General features: G+C 45.4%; 1 protein-coding gene across 1 annotated transcript in view; it reads left to right on the forward strand.

The window, feature by feature from the left end:
- Acad11 (acyl-CoA dehydrogenase family member 11) overlaps nucleotides 1-12,590 on the forward strand; it is a 72,880-nt gene extending 60,290 nt beyond the window's left edge. The window contains exons 17-20 of the mRNA XM_076576941.1: nucleotides 54-208; nucleotides 6,541-6,657; nucleotides 7,471-7,580; nucleotides 11,909-12,590. Coding sequence (XP_076433056.1) covers nucleotides 54-208; nucleotides 6,541-6,657; nucleotides 7,471-7,580; nucleotides 11,909-12,023 — 497 coding nt within the window. The 3' untranslated portion in view covers nucleotides 12,024-12,590. The remainder of the gene's footprint in view (nucleotides 1-53; nucleotides 209-6,540; nucleotides 6,658-7,470; nucleotides 7,581-11,908) is intronic.
- Nucleotides 12,591-17,573: the final 4,983 nt, after the last annotated feature.

Here is a 17,573-nt window from a genome sequence, read left to right on the forward strand (position 1 = left end):
TAGCTAAAAGGGACTGGCTGGGCCGTCTTCATGTTCTCTTTGCCTTCTCACAGGTGAAGGCAGGGGGTTTGAAATTTCCCAAGGCCGCCTTGGACCCGGAAGAATCCACCACTGTATGAGAACCGTGGGTTTGGCGGAACGCATTCTGGAGATCATGTGTGAACGCGCAGTGCAGAGGGTAGCTTTCAAGAAGAAGCTGTACGAACATGTAAGAGGATCTGGAACGTCCTTGGACTTGCTGTCGCCTGCTAAGCGACTCTGACCTTAGTGAGAAGAGAGCGCATCTGTGCTGGAGAGGTTTCCTCTGTGTGAGCACAGGGTTCTCTGCTGTGGGCGTGGTCACGTCCTGCCTCTGCTGTGGGCGTGGTCACATCCTGCCTGGGACATCACAGCTCACTGAGGACTTGGGGGGATTGTCATAGAAAAAGAGCTTGCCTTGTCCTTTGGGTTTCTAGAAGGAATTAGAACACATAAGTGTAACAGATAAGTAAACGTAGAGGAAAACAGCGCATAACTCAGAAAAAGAATATTCTATAATGGATTTAAAAATGGAATGGGCTGATTCTGGAGGAAACCAGTTTACTACTTATGGAGAAACACAGAAATGGGGCCAGTGTTTGGTTGGAGGTACATGGTTTTTGATTTTCATCTATAAATTATATACTATCGAGTCTGTTATTTATCACCTGCTGTAAATATAGTTAAAACTGGCAGTCAAGCCAAGTCACGTGTGTCAGCAGAGGGAAGAGGTATGGCTGCAGACTCTGGAGAACCTTCTACAAGAAAGAGAGCCAAGTCACTGCCCTCAAGGCCCTCCTCATTTTTAAGAAAGCAAGAAAAGTTAGTATTAGGTATTTCCCCTTCCTGTTGCTCACATGCTGGTATTAGGTCTGGCTTGTGTTGACAGAAGTATTGTGTTTGCTGCACAAGTGTATCTTATTGTGTGAGTCCCCTGTACAATTGTGGCCTTCTCAGAATGCTTCACAGCAGCTTTTGTTTATTTGTTTGTTTTTTGTTTTTTCAAGACAGGGTGTCTCTGTATCACAGCTCTGGCTGTCCTGGAACTTACTCTATAGATCAGGCTGGCCTCCAACTCTTGGAGATCCGCCTGCCTCTGCCTCCGGAGTGCTGGGATTAAAGGCGTACACAAGCACCCGCAGCTTTTACTTGGGTTTTTATAGGCTGTGTTTACGTCTTGTGGAGTAGTCCCTCTTCAGTGTCGGCTCTGGGAGCAGTGCTGGTACGGATACAAATACTAATATGAGTAATAGCAGTATTGTAGCAGGGGGGGCGCTGGAAGGAGGGCACTGCAAAATACAGTGGCAGGAGTTACTTCAGGAATATTTGTGAAGTGTTTGTGCTGGCTCAGCATGGATATGGTTTGTTCACAACATTGTTCTTAAGAAGAATGCAGGCAGCCTCGTGACACCATACCCAGGAGCGGGGTGTGGGAAGCCCCTCAGTGCATAGAGAGCACTACGAGTCAGCAGTTGAGGAGCACTGTGGAAAGATGTGGGGTCATGGTGAGTATGGCCCCATTCCTGCCGAAAAGGACTTCAGAGTTGCTCATGGCATTGGCCATGACTTTCCCAGTATCTTTTCAAGCTTGTCATATAAGTGCTAGAGCAAGGTGAAGGGAGGACACCGTGGGGTGTCTAGCAGGCCCCCTGATAAAGGTGAAGGGAGGACATGGTGGGGTGTCCGGCAATGCCCTCCCTCCATAAAGGTTCTGCCCAGGTGCTTTTGGGTGGTGTGTGTGTGTGTGTGTGTGTGTGTGTGTGTGTGTGTTTTGAGGCAGAGTAGCCCTGGCTGTCCTGGAATTCACTTTGTAGACCAGGCTGGCCTTCAACTCAGTGATACGTTTGCCTCTGCCTCTGCCCACCCCCCCACCCTCTCCCCACCCCACCCCCACCCCCTAGGTGCTGGGATTAAAGACATGCACCACCACACCTGACCTGAGTGGTGTTTTAAAGTGGCACCAGGGAGGATTTCTCGCCTGTCTTTTAATATATCCTGCTATGCCAGGAAGAACTTTAAAAACATGTGTCTCCTTCTACTGGAACCTTCCATCTGGCCTGAATTAATTGTGCTGGCAGAGGCAGAAAGAGAACGTGTAGGCTTGTCACAAACAAGAATCTGCTCCAGTTCTTGTTTTCAATTTGTAAAAATGACGTTTTGTTTCCCTGAATGTGGAGACTCCTTCCAGCCGCCTCTAAATTATTCCAGCTGTAAAGTAGAATTTCATCTTAGTCAATACATTTGGCTGTTTCCTGGAGTTTTCCACTTCCACCCTTCAGTGCTTTTCAGCAAATCTGGGGTCTGAGGCGACCCAGCTGGGAACTTGACTTGGTTCTAACTAACATCGAGTCTGTTCCTGAAGTTGTGATTTCCCTGTTCTTCATCCATCACAAAGTTCATCAACTCGGGCAGCTTGCTTGAAATTCATTCTGAGCCTGTTTTTGCCTGTTAGGCCAGTCCTGACCAGAGTCCAGGGACCACAGGCCACCACCATGCTGACTCTGTGGCTGTATGTTTGAAAAGTAAGAAGGAGTAGTCAAAGTTCATTCAAAAAATCTTTTCAGTCCAGTTTGGTGGCTCACGCCTTTAATCTCAGCACTCAGGAGACAGAGCCAGGTGGATCTCTGTGAGTTTGAGGCCAGCCTGGGCTACAGAGCAAGTTCCAGGATGCCAGGGCTGTTAGAGAGAAACCATGTCTCAGAAAAGAAAAAGTTTTGTTTTTTTTTACTTTACCCAATATATGGGATATATGAAAGACATATAAAAATGGGATTAATAAGGTAGTTTGCATTTTAAAATTGAATGCACATTTTATACTTCATATTACGTTTATATTCAGATTAGACATACTTCAAATCTTAGAAGCCACATGTGGCTGAAAAAGATGACTGACCTTAAGATGACTGTGGAAGATTCACATGGCTTGAATTAAAGCTCCGTAATATGCTGATCAGGCTTAGCAAACATCATAAACAATAGTTCTGTGTTTAAAATTGGGAACCCAAAAAATTCTATTCTGATCATCTGGGATCATTTACTGTGTCCTCTGGGCTTCCATGCTGAATTATGAATGTCTGATTGCTTCTGGGATTTCTGGTGCATTCACATGGGTATATCCATGTGGTACATCATATAGTATATTCATGTAGAATTTTGTACATCCATGTGGTACATCCATATGGTACATCCATATGGTACTTATGAACCCATATTCATATACTTACCTCATCAGTTCTAAGTTCTAACAAATGAAGAAAACTCAGAATTTTCACTGAGGTAAGTGAGAAGCAAGTACTCATTTTCACTGTTTTATTTTGAGATGATTAGAGCCACACATTCAGATTTAAGATATAATACCAAAAGATCCCTTCTTCTACCCAGTTCTTTTCAGTTTTAACAGCTTGCAATGCTATAGTACCATATCAGGATGATGTTGATGTTGTCATGGATACCATTAGGCTGCAAAGTTTCCATCACCATAGACTCATTTAGGCTGTCCTTGTATGAGGCAAAATCACTTCACTCTCACCACCGTTTCTTCATTGACTCCTAGCAACCATAATCTGCTCCATTTTAAGTAATTTTTTCATCCCAGACATGGAATTATATAACATGTAAGCCTTTGGGGATTAGCTCTTTTCCTCCATCATTGTTCTTGGGAGAATCACAAAACTGTGATTCAGTAGCCAGTTGTACTACTGAGCAGCATCACTTTGTATAGCCTACTGCAGGTGAGCTATGCATCTGTGAGGGATACCTGTGGTTTTGTGGTTTTGTTTTTGGTTGCTATGAAGCTGGTATTGGGTGAATAGTAGCTCTCCATCTATCTGAGGCCCATGCCGAGAGAACAGTTCCTGGGCGATGTGGTCATTGTATGTTCAGCTCACAAGCTGTATGTAAGTGGTCTGGTTTCTGTGCATCCCCACCAGCATGTGATGGTGTCACATGTTTTCTTTATTAGGCATTCTGATTGGTTTGTAATGAAATGTCAAACTGCGTTCATTTATGTCACCCCTACAGAGACATCTTGTCATCGTTTGCCATATTCTTCCTTTAGGCTTGTCTCATGCCCATTGCCTACCTAGATAGTTTGGTGTTTTCTCATGAGTTGGTTTTACAATCTGGGTATTGTACTTAATTGCCCTGTGGTTTTCAAATATTTCCCCCCTTGGTGTTTTTTTCCATCCTCTAACAGGGTCTTCCACGGAGCGGGAGTTTTCTGACTCTCACGTGTCCTGTTGTGTTCGTGGCCCATGTCTGGGCGTCAGTCTGAGGGCCTTTGCTTTGCCCCCTCTGCACTGGAGGTTTTAGCTGACCGTTTTCCCAAGGTCTGGCCCTTTGTACTGGAGCCCAGAGCAGTTCAGTCATGATGTAAGGCCCGGGCCTTCAGAGTCCTGTTCCTCTGTTCATTTGCTCCCACATGTGTTGGAGAAGTGTCTCTCCTCCATCTAAGTGCTCTCGTGCCTCCGCAGAAGTCGGTCGGGCATGTTGGTGGTGTTAGAGTTCAGGTTTTTGTTAGGTCTGAACTCTCTGTGAGTCTTTCTCTACCAGCACTGCACATCTTTATACAAGTCATCTCGAAATAAGTTAGACTGAATCCTCTCACTTTCCTCTCCTCTTTGAATGTTCCAGCAACCCTAGTCACTTTGCTTTCCCACATAGTTTTTCTCTGAAGTTCGCGTTACCTGCCATCTGATTATGTTTGCACGACACAGCTTTTTCCTTTTTGTTTTCGCCTTTTTTGCTGGGTCATATTTCAAGAACATTTCTTCAAGACAAGAATAGACTTACCAACAGCAAATAAATACATCAAAGGAAGATCGGAAGTGCCAAGCATTAGGAGAATGCAGGCTGGGACCACAGTGAAATGTCTCTGACTAAAAGATTGCTAACAGTGCTGCCCAGTGCTTGGGAAACATCCAGAATTGTCATATCCAGCCGCGCTATAAACACTACCTAGTACAACCACTTAAGCCAACTACTTCTTGTAAATGTTAGCCAGTGGCAAACAATTCCACTTCTGGTGTTTGCTTTGAAAAAAAAAAATGAAGAACATGTACTTATCCCAAAGCCTGTATAGAAATGTTTTCAGGGGCTGGAGAGATGGCTCAGTGGTTAAGAGGACTGACTTTTCTTCCAGAGGACCAGGGTTCAATTCCCAGCAACCACATGTCAGGTCACAACGTTCTGTAATTTCAGTTCCAGGGGACCTGACACCCATGGCAAAACACCAATGCACATAAAATAAAAATAAATCAATTAGAAATGTTTACAGAAGCTCCATCAATCAGAAGCAGGTATGGCCCCGATGTCCCCTGGCAGATGAATGGGGTCAACAGACTGTGCTCATCCCTAGAATGGAGTCATCCTCAGCAACAAGCATCACTGCCAGTTAATAAACAGAAGGATTGGGTGAAATTCAAAGCATCACACTGGGTGAAAGCAGCCATTCTCCATCAAGTCCGTGCTAGATGATCTCATTACACAGCATTCCACACCCTGGGAAGGACAAAGCCATAGGGACGGCCTGTCATGGTGGGTGGGTTTAGGAATGTGGGCTTGTGAGACCAGCAGGCCGCAGCACTGGGGGTGTTGGGGGGATGAAACTGTTGTAGGTAGCACATGTGTGTTAAACTCTCAGAGCTGTTCCCACAAGCTCTTCCTGCTTGTTTGGGGGAGGGTTCTGTTTGTTCGTTATGTGTATGGATGTTTTGCCTGCATGTGTACCGGAAGAGGGCATCAGATCCCCTGGAACTGGAGTTATAGATGGCTGTAAGCTGCTATATGGATGTGGGGAACTGAACCTAGGTCCTCTGGCAAAGCACCAGCCCGTGCTCTTAACCACCAAGCCCTCTTTGCAGCCCTGGTTTTGTTGAGACAGGGTCTCATGTAGCCCAGGCTGGCCTTGAATTCCTGATTCTTCTGCCTCTACTTCCCAAGTGCTGGGGTTATAGGCACAAGGCACTTCTCCAAGCATGGGAAAGGTCATTTTTAATACATAACGTCACAATAAAGGCCTGCTGGGTCATCTTGAAATTGTGCTGAGAATGATCTAGTCTGATATAACCAACTTCTCCATTGTACATATTCAAGATGTCAATGAGGGCCTGTAATTAGTATTCACAAGGGCCACAAAGAGTAGTATGGCAATAAGACAGTCACTCAGTTCAGTCGTCTTAACGTCAGATATTAAGATATCCAAAATAGGCACCTGACACCATGTCTGACAGCCTGAGTTTGGAGATCATGGCACAAGATACACACACACACACACACACACACACACACACACACAAATTTTAAAACGCCCAAAATAAATTATTTTTCTGAGCAAGTAACACTTCTACAATCTCCTCATTTAAACTATGGTATTCCCACAGGTTTGTAGCTAGGCTGGTGTATATCAAGAGAATCAAGTCTTTGACTCAGAACTATATACAGCAAGGTTTGTGGACTACCATTGGCCTAGAAAAGGTTTATCAAATACAAGACTCCACTGACCCTTCCCTCGCTTCCCTCCAGGAGGTCGTGGCTCACTGGATTGCTAAAAGCCGCATAGCCATCGAGGAGATCCGCCTGCTGACCTTGAAAGCAGCGCACAGCATAGATACTGTGGGCAGTGCTGCAGCCAGGAAGGAGGTGAGTTACCCGCCCTCTCCACCCCTGCCCCACCAGCGGCAGTCTCCTCTGCCTCCCCACCCACTGGCTGTTGCAGGGTCTGTGCCCCCTGCAACCACCCAGATTATAGGAAGTGCCCACGTGCTTTGGCTTTCCTCTCACCGGGCTGCCCAAGAGAAGACTTTCAGGATGCAGAATGCCTCAAGAACTGTTAAAACGAGACAACAAGGGGTACGGGAGTCCTAGGCTTTCTACATACCTGGAATTGATGGTGCCCACCATTCACTCTAGCCTCGTGTCCGAAGTGTCTAGTATCTATCTGCCTTTGGCGTCGGGCTAGATGATGGGTGTGGACTGTATGGGACAATTCTCCCACATTGTAAATGTTCCATAAAGACATCTATTGCCCCCTGCCTTCACACGTATCCAGCTTCTCTGGAGTAAGCCATACTCATTTTATTTTAAAAGCCCATAAAATTTCTAAGAAGAGAAACCTGATTAACGGAGCAAAGACCATGGACTTGGTGTGAGCAGAAACATTCTGAGTATGATTTACAAGCTGCCTGAAATCCTTTTGGAAACAAGGCAACTTAGAAACAAATGTGATCTGGAAGCAAGATCTCTTTCCAGAAGGTGGCTGCTGACTGAAATACAGCTGCTCACGGTATTGCTGCAGCCTTCTGTTGGCCTCCACCACAGATCCTGTTCAGTGATGACTTGGGTGTGGGAACGTTTCCTGGTTTTACTTCACAGAGAATTACCAATTCTATCAAATCCTGGCACACTTTGCACGGTCTGAGAGAAGCACATTCTTTTCCTATCTTGCTTATGTAGATTGCAATGATCAAAGTGGCTGCCCCAAAAGCCGTCTGCAAAATAGCTGACCGGGCCATCCAGGTGCACGGAGGGGCAGGCGTTTGCCAGGATTACCCTCTGGCTAACATGTGAGTACACGTCGTTTAAGGATATTTACACTGAGCACGGGGGAGATGATTTGGTGGATAAAATGCTCTCCACGCAGGTGTGGTAGCCTGAGTTTGAATTTCAAGAACCCAGGTAAAGGTGGGTACAGTAGCACCTGTCTGTAGTTTCTACAGTGCTTCTACTTCAAGCTGGGAAGCAGAGGCAAGGGGAGCCATAGAAGGTTGCAGGCCAGTTAGCCTGGCTTACAAAACAGTGAACAAAATGGAAGGTGAGGATCAACAGCCAAGATTGTCCTCTGATCTCCACACAGGCACTATAATGTTGTTTTATCTTCACCCAGTGGCTGTGCCTTAATCTACTGCTATTTCAGCCGCAATTTTGACTCCACAGTTACCTGCCCACTTCCCTAGCAGCAGCCCAGCTGTTCAGGCTACAGCCTGGCGGGAATTCTGTTCCCACAGTCACTGGCCCTGTTGCTGCTACTCAAAGTAGCTTTAACTAAATCTCTATCATTCTATTTATCTATCTATTTATAATATCTATCTATTTATAAATAAGATTCAAGATTCAAAGGCTGGGGTGAAAACCTGTTAGCTCAGAGAGGTTGAATAACAGCTAGCTAACTTTCTCTCCTTGATGGCATCTCCCAAAAAACATGTCCACCACTCAAAATCCTTTCCTACTATTTCTGGTGCACCTCTCTTCCAGATGCCCTCTGATGCTCTTTGATTACTTTCTGTCAACTAGTTACTAACACAAGGTTAATTTTATTTAATTAACACAAATGTTAACGTGGAGTTCACAGTATGATCAAATATCCCCCAACACTATAGTGTGTGTGAGCACATCCTTATACACACACACAGACACACACCCCATACACAAAAAATTTCAAAACAAAAGGTTGGCATTAAAAATACAAAGATTGAAGTAAGTGTCGATCAAAAGATAAAATCAGGGGTTTGTAGATGTAACTAACCGTCTTATTAAATAAGAAACACAGAAACAATGTAAAAGAGAAAGCCGAGAGGTCAGAGCTCAGAGCTAAAATCTCACCCTTCTGCCTGCGGTGTCCCAGCTTCCCGAAAGAGGGCTACTTCCTGTCTGTACGCCTTTTTTATAGTATTATTGTTCTGCCTTCTCATTGGTTGTAAACCCAAACATGTGATGGCCTCGTCACTGTCTGAATGTACAGCCCCCTAGGTCTTAAAGGCATATGTCTCCAATGCTGGCTATATCCCTGAACACACAGAGATCTATGGGATTAAAGGCGTGTGCCACCACCGCCACACTCTTGCTATGGCTCTAATAGCTCTGACCCCCGGACAACTTTATTTATTAACATACAATCAAAATCACATTTCAGTACAATTAGATTACCACCACAGGGGTTTTTTTAGTTTGTTTGTTTGTTTGTTTTGTTTTTTGAGACAGGGTTTCTCTGTGTAGCTTTGTGCCTTTCCTGGAACTCGCTTTGGAGACCAGGCTGACCTTGAACTCACAGAGATCCACCTGCCTCTGCCTCCCAGGTGCTGGGATTAAAGGTGTGCACCACCACCGCCTGGCCAAAATCAGTTTTTTAATCTACAGATGCTTTGATGGTAATTGTTTAGGAAAAGAAAAAAGGCACTTCCTTTATGTCATTGAACGTGAAGTGACGTGGGTAGTTAGTGTGGCATTCAGCTCTAAGAAACAGCTGCTCATAACTGGGCTTTGTTAGCCTTTGCCTGAGGAGTACACTGAGGGCTTCTGGGCTCCAACATGGAGTTCCACCCAGAGCAGGAAGGAGGGGAGGGCCCAGAGACATGGAGGGGCCCACAGCCAGGCCCTGTGTTCACCCATGAGGAGGCAGCAGCTGAATGTGCAGCATTGGTAGCAACGACCATCTAGTGCTGGACTCTGGTTACTGGGGGACAGGATGGAAAGTTCTCTCTTCCCCGGTTGCCCTTCTCCACACAGGCACTGTGCCATGTTCTTGTCTCACTGGAGGTACCCTCTTACACACATCCATTTTTAACCTTAAAAAGAGCTAAATATGCACCACCATCTGCTGTGGATATTGTTCTATATAAATAAAACACTGGTGGCCAGTGACCAGACAGAAATGGGTTAATTTAAGATAAAAGAACAGTTAGCAAGAAGCCTGCCATGGCCATACAGTTTATAAGTGATATAAGCATCTGAGTGATTATTTTATACGTGGATTGTGGGACTGCGGGGCTTGGTGGAACCTGGAGAGAAGCCCTCCAGCAACAACCATCCTGTTGGCTGCCATGACCTTCATCGGAGCTCTTGGTTCCAGTCAGTTCAGAAACGCATCAAACCCGTAGAGTGAGAAAACAGCCCACTGGCGCCTTGGAAAGTTTGGCCTTTTTGCCAGCATGGCGGTGCATGACTGTAATTACAGTACTTGGGAGTTGGGTAGGGACAGGAAGACTCAGAGTGAGTTCCACCTGGGCTAGTGACAGGTTAGAGACCAGCCTTAGCCACATGGAGAGACCCTGCTTCAAAACCAAACAGAATATTCTGTTTTCCCGAGTTGGGGCTTTTATTTAGCAATATATTATCTAGTCACATGTATTAACTATATATACAGTAGATAATGGAGTTAATTGTGGCACTTCCACATATGTGTGTAGCCTGCAGTGATAGATGGGAGTTCTTTTTCAAATATTTATTTACATGAAATGGAATCTTGTTTATTTATTTGAGATAGAATCTCATGTAGCCCAGGCTAGCCTCAATCTCAACTTGCTCTGTAGCAAAGAAAGACCTTGAACTTCTGATGATTCTCTCATCTCTAACTCACTAGGATCACAGGCTGTGACCTCACAGCTGGCTTTTATGCGGTGCTGGGGATTAAACTTGGGGCCCTCACATGCTGTAAGTTAGCACTCTGCCAAAAGAGCTGCCTCTAACGTACGGAAGCGCTTTCTTTCACTTCTGGATGAAGACTCCCTGACACTTTGTAAGGCTGTCTGATGGTCAGGGTCCCCAGATTTTGCCTGTTTTGAGTAGCATCTATCCTTCCTTCATGAAGGCTAGCTTTGCTGGGCATTGTAATATTGTTTGGCAATTACCTCCTTTTATGACTGGAATACGTTCCTTCCTGGTCTATAGGTTTCCTACTGAGAAGTCTACTGTTAGTCTAAAAAGGACAGCCCTACATGTGGCTGGGTACTTTGCTCTGGCAGATACAATTCCTGTTTTGTCTTATATCATTGGCAGTTAAGTACAGTCTGCCATGGTGATGCCCCTTTCTGATCATGTCTATTTGAGGTCCTCTGTCTCTTTACCATTTCACTGAATGGATTTTATACCCTCTGAACTTTGCTCCCTTACCTCAGGTATTCTAAAAATGCATTCAGGGGTGTCCCCAGAGCCCTGAACTCACTCCTTCCATTGTGTGTCCTGTTTGATGGAGCAATGCAAAAGAGTTGAGCGGAACTTTCCCTGGGTTCTGTTCCCTCCTAGGCATGCAAGAGTCACAGCTCTGCTATCTGGTCCACTCCCACCACCACCACACCTCTGTGGTTTCTGCTCAGCCCCAGCCCTGTGCCTTATGCTCCCCACACTCTTGTCAGGAGCAGATGTGAGAGTGAAAAAGGGTGTCCATGTTCCTGCCTGCCCACACGCAGCATCTGGCCGGGGACCACTGACTGCTCAGGGTATACACACGCCTGCCCACACGCAGCATCTGGCCGGGGACCACTGACTGCTCAGGGTATACACACGCCTGCCCACACGCAGCATCTGGCCGGGGACCACTGACTGCTCAGGGTATACACATGCCTGTCCACACGCAGCATCTGGCCGGGGACCACTGACTGCTCAGGGTATACACACGCCTGCCCACACGCAGCATCTGGCCGGGGACCACTGACTGCTCAGGGCCCCTCACTGCTGAGGACAGGGACCAGAACTAGCAGCAGCCCTTCCTGAAGAAGCTCCTATCACCCATTTGGGATCAATGCACCTACTCTGGGGTTACTGCTCCCACTGTTGGGCTAGCCACACAGAAGGAACCCACACCCACTTCTGTCCACACCTCTGTTGGAACTGCCATAGTGTTCCCACTCTTGCAGGGTCTGTAGAGACAGTGGGTCGCTCTGATTCTGCCACCAAAGTTCTTAGTCACAGTAAAGAAGCTCCCCTCGTTAGCATCAGTTACCGTAGTCCAGAGTTATCTGCGCCTCAGGGCAGCCATCTTGAATCTTCATTTCAGAAGCCCTTGGCTTTCTCTCTTCATGTCCTTGTACTCTTTCTTTTCCTTGGTTTGGGATGAACATGGCATGACAGTATCATGTTCTTTGGTAGCTCTGTGACCCCCACTCTTTCACCCTTCTAGGTATGCCGTAATACGCACCCTGCGCTTAGCAGACGGACCTGATGAAGTCCACCTCTCCGCAATCGCCAAAATGGAGCTTCAGGACCAAGCCAGACGCTTGACAGCCAGGATGTGAGGGGAGCAGCCCTGCCCCATCCCACATCTGGAGAGACTTGAACACTTTGGTTTTTTTGAGACAGAGTTTCTCTGTGTAGTTTTGGTGCCTGTCCTGGAACTCACTCTGTAGACCAGGCTGGCCTTGAACTCACAGAGATCCATCTGCCTCTGCCTCCCAAGTGCTGGGATTCTCTTAATCAGCTCTAACACCTGTCTTCCATTTCTGCCGTGATTTGAGTAGGCTAATTATTTCACCCGTGGCAAAGATTTTAGCATCTATTTTGATTATTGGGTTTTATAATGTTAAAGATTACACAGATGTGAGGTAAATAGGAAATCCCATCACCATCATCGTTGGGTCTAGCATCTAATGGTTTAGCATTTGCTTTATGTACCTGTGATCCGTGACGAGGTAGCACTGGGAATGGTAGAGCTATTTCTGGATCGTCAGCATGAAGAGCTCTTTGCCTTGGCTTTCGGGAATTAGGCCATGCAAATAGACACCCCAGGCCCGTTTCATCTTGTCCTGAAACATATGTAGTTGTACCCCTTTTACTAGTGTTTTGGGGGTTAGTTTAGCACTTCCTTTTTTTTTTTTTTTTTTTCCATCACAGGCAATTTATTTTGTTCTATTCATTCACAGTTAATACAGAAAATACTTGGAAACATTTCCATATAATGTTTGACAACAGAAATCATCAAATAGAAATATACAATGTTGACAGGAGGCAGTACATTTATAATTTATAACCCCAAATGTATTTACAAATTAGAAATGGAAAGATCTACAAATGAAATTATGAAGGTTCACCAAAGTCATTTAATCTGTCAGTTTCTCATTCATTTTTATGTCTTCTTCCAAGAAAGACATAATGGAGGTTTTCAGTGTTCCCATGAAAAGCCTCTTCCTGACCCAGCAGGAAGCAGTTCTGGTGACAGTTCACTAGAAAATGTAGCATGTTAGGAGAACGAGGCATCAAGGCCACTCAAGTTATGAGGAAGATGCCGACGAGGATGGTCAGTAGTTGGTGCTACATCGGAGTTCTCCATGCCGCCACAGTCCTCCACGTTGAGATGTCACTGGGGCAGTGGACGAACCAAATTTTTAGTTTAAATACATATTTTCTGTTCAGTTGCTGGGAAAACTGTTAAGTATAGCTGAAAGGCTTGGGTGGGTGGATCTACTTTTTCAAGTATGAATGTTTTGAAATCTCAACACAAAGAGAAATACTTTAAATCAAAATTTGGCATCCAAATAAACACAGTAAGTGTAAAATACATACTAGATTTTGAAAACTTAACTGAAAATAATTTAAAATATCTCATGGATAATACCTTTATATATTGATCATACATTGAATTATATTTTGGAAATACTGAGTTGAATAAAAATATGCCCAAATCTTCCCTGTTTCACATTGTAATTTTTTTTTTTTTCGAGACAGGGTTTATCTGCGTAGCTTTGTGCCTTTCCTGGAGCTCACTTGGTAGCCCAGGCTGGCCTCGAACTCACAGAGATCCGCCTGGCTCTGCCTCCCGAGTGCTGGGATTAAAGGCGTGCGCCACCACCGCCTGGCCACATTGTCATTTTATGTTGTGAATACCATTGAAAAAATAGCTGGGATAGTTTTTAAATTTTCAAACCAAAGTATTTTCAGTCCTAGAAATCTTTCACCTTTTTCATCGGAAAGTGTGTTCGTGGCGTTTGACTGTGGATGGCCAAAGATGCTGTCTGTTGTGATTGAGTTTCTTCTTGGGGGTGGGTGGGGGTTGTGTAGGAGAAGCAGGGGGTCTGCCACAGGCGTGGGCTTGGAGCTGTGTCATGTGGACTTTTGCAGCTCATGTCTCTGGGCCCTCAGCTCCCTCTAATGCCTTTCCTTTAAAATACAGTGGGATCACCTTTTTAATCCTGGGGGAGTTTCCTGATGTGAGCTGCTGTGAAGCATAATATATAAATACATATAATATATAATTATAGGAAAAGCCAACTGGTCAACCTTCAATCATGGAAGCCATGTAGGAGCAACTTCAAATTTGGGAAACACAGTAAATTGTTTTGTACAGTTTCCTTGTTTGAAGTACATAGAATCTGAGAACCAAATATACCTTATTATTAATTCTTTAAAGTTTTGGTTTAAAGATATCAGGGATTATTCGTTTGTTTGGACATCTGGCCTTGAACTCCTCATCCTCCTGCCTCTACCTCCTGGGATTATGAGTTGATACCACCATGTCTGACCTTGGGGTTGTCTTCTCTTGGTTTCATTTTGTTTTTTAGCAGTCTGAATGAAGGTTCTTATATTTAAAATCTTGTGAGCACATTCTCTGTCTCTGAGGAAATGTGGCTACATAGACTGCAATTCATTTCAGTTCATCTATTGTCTTCTTGTTGCTGTCCCCAGGCAGGTCACTCCATGTGACCCACAGCTCTTTAATTTACTCAGACAAAACCACATTAAATAGAGGAGCAAGGCCAATAAGATGGCTCAGTGGGTAAAGGCACCTGCAGCCAAGCCTGGTGACCTGAATTCAGCACTGGGACCCATGTGGTGGAAGAAGGGAATCCCATACATACCCACACAACAGACACCCAGACACCCAGGCACACACAGACACACAGACACACACACACACACACACACACACACACACACACACACAGAGAGAGAGAGAGAGAGAGAGAGAGAGAGAGAGAGAGAGAACAAACAAATGCAAAAAAAATAAAAAAGAAAAGATTTTTTAAAGTGAGAAAGTCCCATTATAAAACAAGAGTGAGCTGGGCGGTGGTGGCACACGCCTTTAATCCCAGCACTCGGGAGGCAGAGCTGGGCGGATCTCTGTGAGTTCGAGGCCAGCCTGGACTACCAAGTGAGTTCCAGGAAAGGCACAAAGCTACACAGAGAAACCCTGTCTTGAAAAACCAAAATAAAATAAAATAAATAAAACAAGAGTGAGGGACCCCAGGCATGGTGGGAGAATGGACTAATGATAAGCTTGTGCACTTCAAGCCATTTCTAGGATATTACACCCACGCACAGACACCCAAGGCAGTCACCAGTAGTCATCATGGCCCTCCAAGATTTTTCCATGTGGTTGGTAGCAGACGAGGAAGAGCCTCCGATGGGAAGACATGAGCTCCATGCAGAAAGCAGACACAGTAGTCATTCTCACAACAGGACACCGAGGGATTGCTGTGTGCTCCCCGGGGAGTAGCCAGTTACGTTCCTTTGCCACACTGACTACATGTAACAGCTACAGATAAGCTGATTCCTCACCAACCTGTAGCTGTTTAAGAAGGCTTTCCCAAGGTAAGTCCACACAGGCCAGTTGGTCCCCAGTTGGGCTGTACTTCACCTGCCACAGACATGCCTATGTTTTACCAATGAGAAGTAAAATAGCTGACAAGCAGGCAAGTCCAGTGTGAGATTGTTCTCACATGTGTCTTCATTTATCATTCTCTACCTTATTTGAGACAGGGTCTCTCACTGAACCTATGACTGATCAGAGAGCTCCAGGGATCCACCACCCACCTTACCCCAGAGGTTATAGCCATACACTGTTGTATATATTTTGATCACATTCTGACAATAAAGTTTGCTTTGAATCAGAGGGCAGAGCTAGCTACTAGCTGACCAAAATTAACCATAGAGGTTTTGGAGGACTAAGGACAGCTAGAGAGACAGGAAGAGTTAGGGCAGGGCTTAGAGAGGATCTGAGTCTTTTTGGATGGAAGAATGGAAGAGATAGGAGGTCACTGGTTGCTTCGTTGCCGCTTCCCTGATCATTCAGGTTCTTACCCTGGTATCTGATTCCCGACTTTTTATTGATAAAGAATGATTAGATAAACGTAACAATACACTGCCATACCTGACTTCTTACATGTCTCATGCTTACATAACAGCACTTTACTGATCCATCGCCCCAGCCCCTAATTTTGCTATTTTAATGGACACAAGATGTGCCAACAACTACTTTTCTTCATAAACCCAATATGGTAGTCTCTAGAAAGTTCAAAAAGATAGACATTACCCAGGCCAGCTAAGGGGTTTGAACTTGTGACAGTCTTAAATAAAGGATGTCATCAAATGAAAGACAGCCATGAAAATGTCTGCTCTGAAAGATCCCATACCATTGCATCAAGCCAAGTCGCCTTGCATAGTTTCTCCATTTCACAAGTGGAAGGAGATGGTCCTCTGCAAGGCTGTGGGCCTCTGGCTTGTTTGTCCTTGGCAAGTCTTTTCACCTTCTTTTGGCCTGGGTTTCCACAGCTGCCTCCCAACTACACATGCAGTCACAGCCCAACAGCTGGCTGCTGCAACCCTCTCGAATGTGTGGCTGGCTTCCTCCGACTGAGAACTCACCCAGAGTCCTCACTTCAGCTGTCTGGGTTTCAACAGAGCTCGTCCCAAGCCTGAGACCTTCTGATCTCCACTGCCTGAACCATTCTAGCATGTTCTCTGGGCCTCCATTCCAGCACACTTGCATACCCAGGCCCTAGAGCCCTGGCTCCTGCTGCTTTCTATGTTGGGAAAGATTTACTGAGATTTTCCAGAGACCTGTTCAAAAGCCAAATGTCCTCTATTGGCCATTGTCCTGAACTGGCTTTATCATCCCTCATCTCATTAGTTCTTTTCTCCTCAGTGTTGGCTCACGCCTTTCATATCTATTTATGGTCTGTTTTCCCAAATTTATTTCACGTGTGTGTGCATGCACATGAGTGAGCGTGTGTGTGTGTGTGTGTGTGTGTGTGTGCGCGTGTGCGTGTGTGTGTGTGTGTGTGTGTGTGTGTGTGTGTGTGCATGCTTTGTGTACCTGGCATTACTACCACTTATTTATGCTCAGAGTTAGGGGTAGAGATAAGGCAGAAAGGCCACTCGGAACGTGCTGAGGCCCTGAAGAGGAGCTGCAGTCCAAGCCCCAGGCCAGGAGTGAACTTGGGCAGCTGATGTAGAATGGCTTGAGGAGGTGAAGAAAAACTAGCCCTAAGAAACAGCAAAATACCAGTGGCCAGCACAAGGGATGGCCAGGAGTCTGGGCAAGTAACCGATGAAACAAGATGTTCAGTGAGAATTAACACCCAAGGGGATATGCATTTAGCTTTTCTCTTAATATCTAATCAGCCAGAGGGGACAACAAAGAGAAACAGAACCAGTTCTGGTAATTGCTAGAATTTTCCAGTTCCCCAAATAAGCAGGATTCTGAGAAGAGTCATCCCTTGTGATCAATTGCCAATTTATGATCCTACCATATTTTTCTCCAGCGTGTCTTCCTCATGATGGCGTTTGCATGTTCCTTTTTTTTTTTTTTTTTTTTTTTTTTGAGACAGAGTTTCTCTGTATAACAGGCTGTCCTAGAACTTGTTTTGTAGAGTAGACCAGGCTGGCCTCGAACTCATAGAGATCCACCTGCCTCTGCCTCCCGAGTGCTGGGATTAAAGGCATGCGCCACCACAGCCCTACTGCATGTTCCTTTTATGGTAAACCTACTCATGCTTGAGTGTGGGCAGCTGTCAGTCTTCTTGTCCGCCTTCTCTTCATCCTGAAATACGGGCAGGTCCTCCCAGGCAGCT

Source organism: Peromyscus maniculatus, chromosome 7 (genome assembly GCF_049852395.1).
Source record: "Peromyscus maniculatus bairdii isolate BWxNUB_F1_BW_parent chromosome 7, HU_Pman_BW_mat_3.1, whole genome shotgun sequence".
In the NCBI taxonomy this organism is placed as follows: domain Eukaryota; kingdom Metazoa; phylum Chordata; class Mammalia; order Rodentia; family Cricetidae; genus Peromyscus; species Peromyscus maniculatus.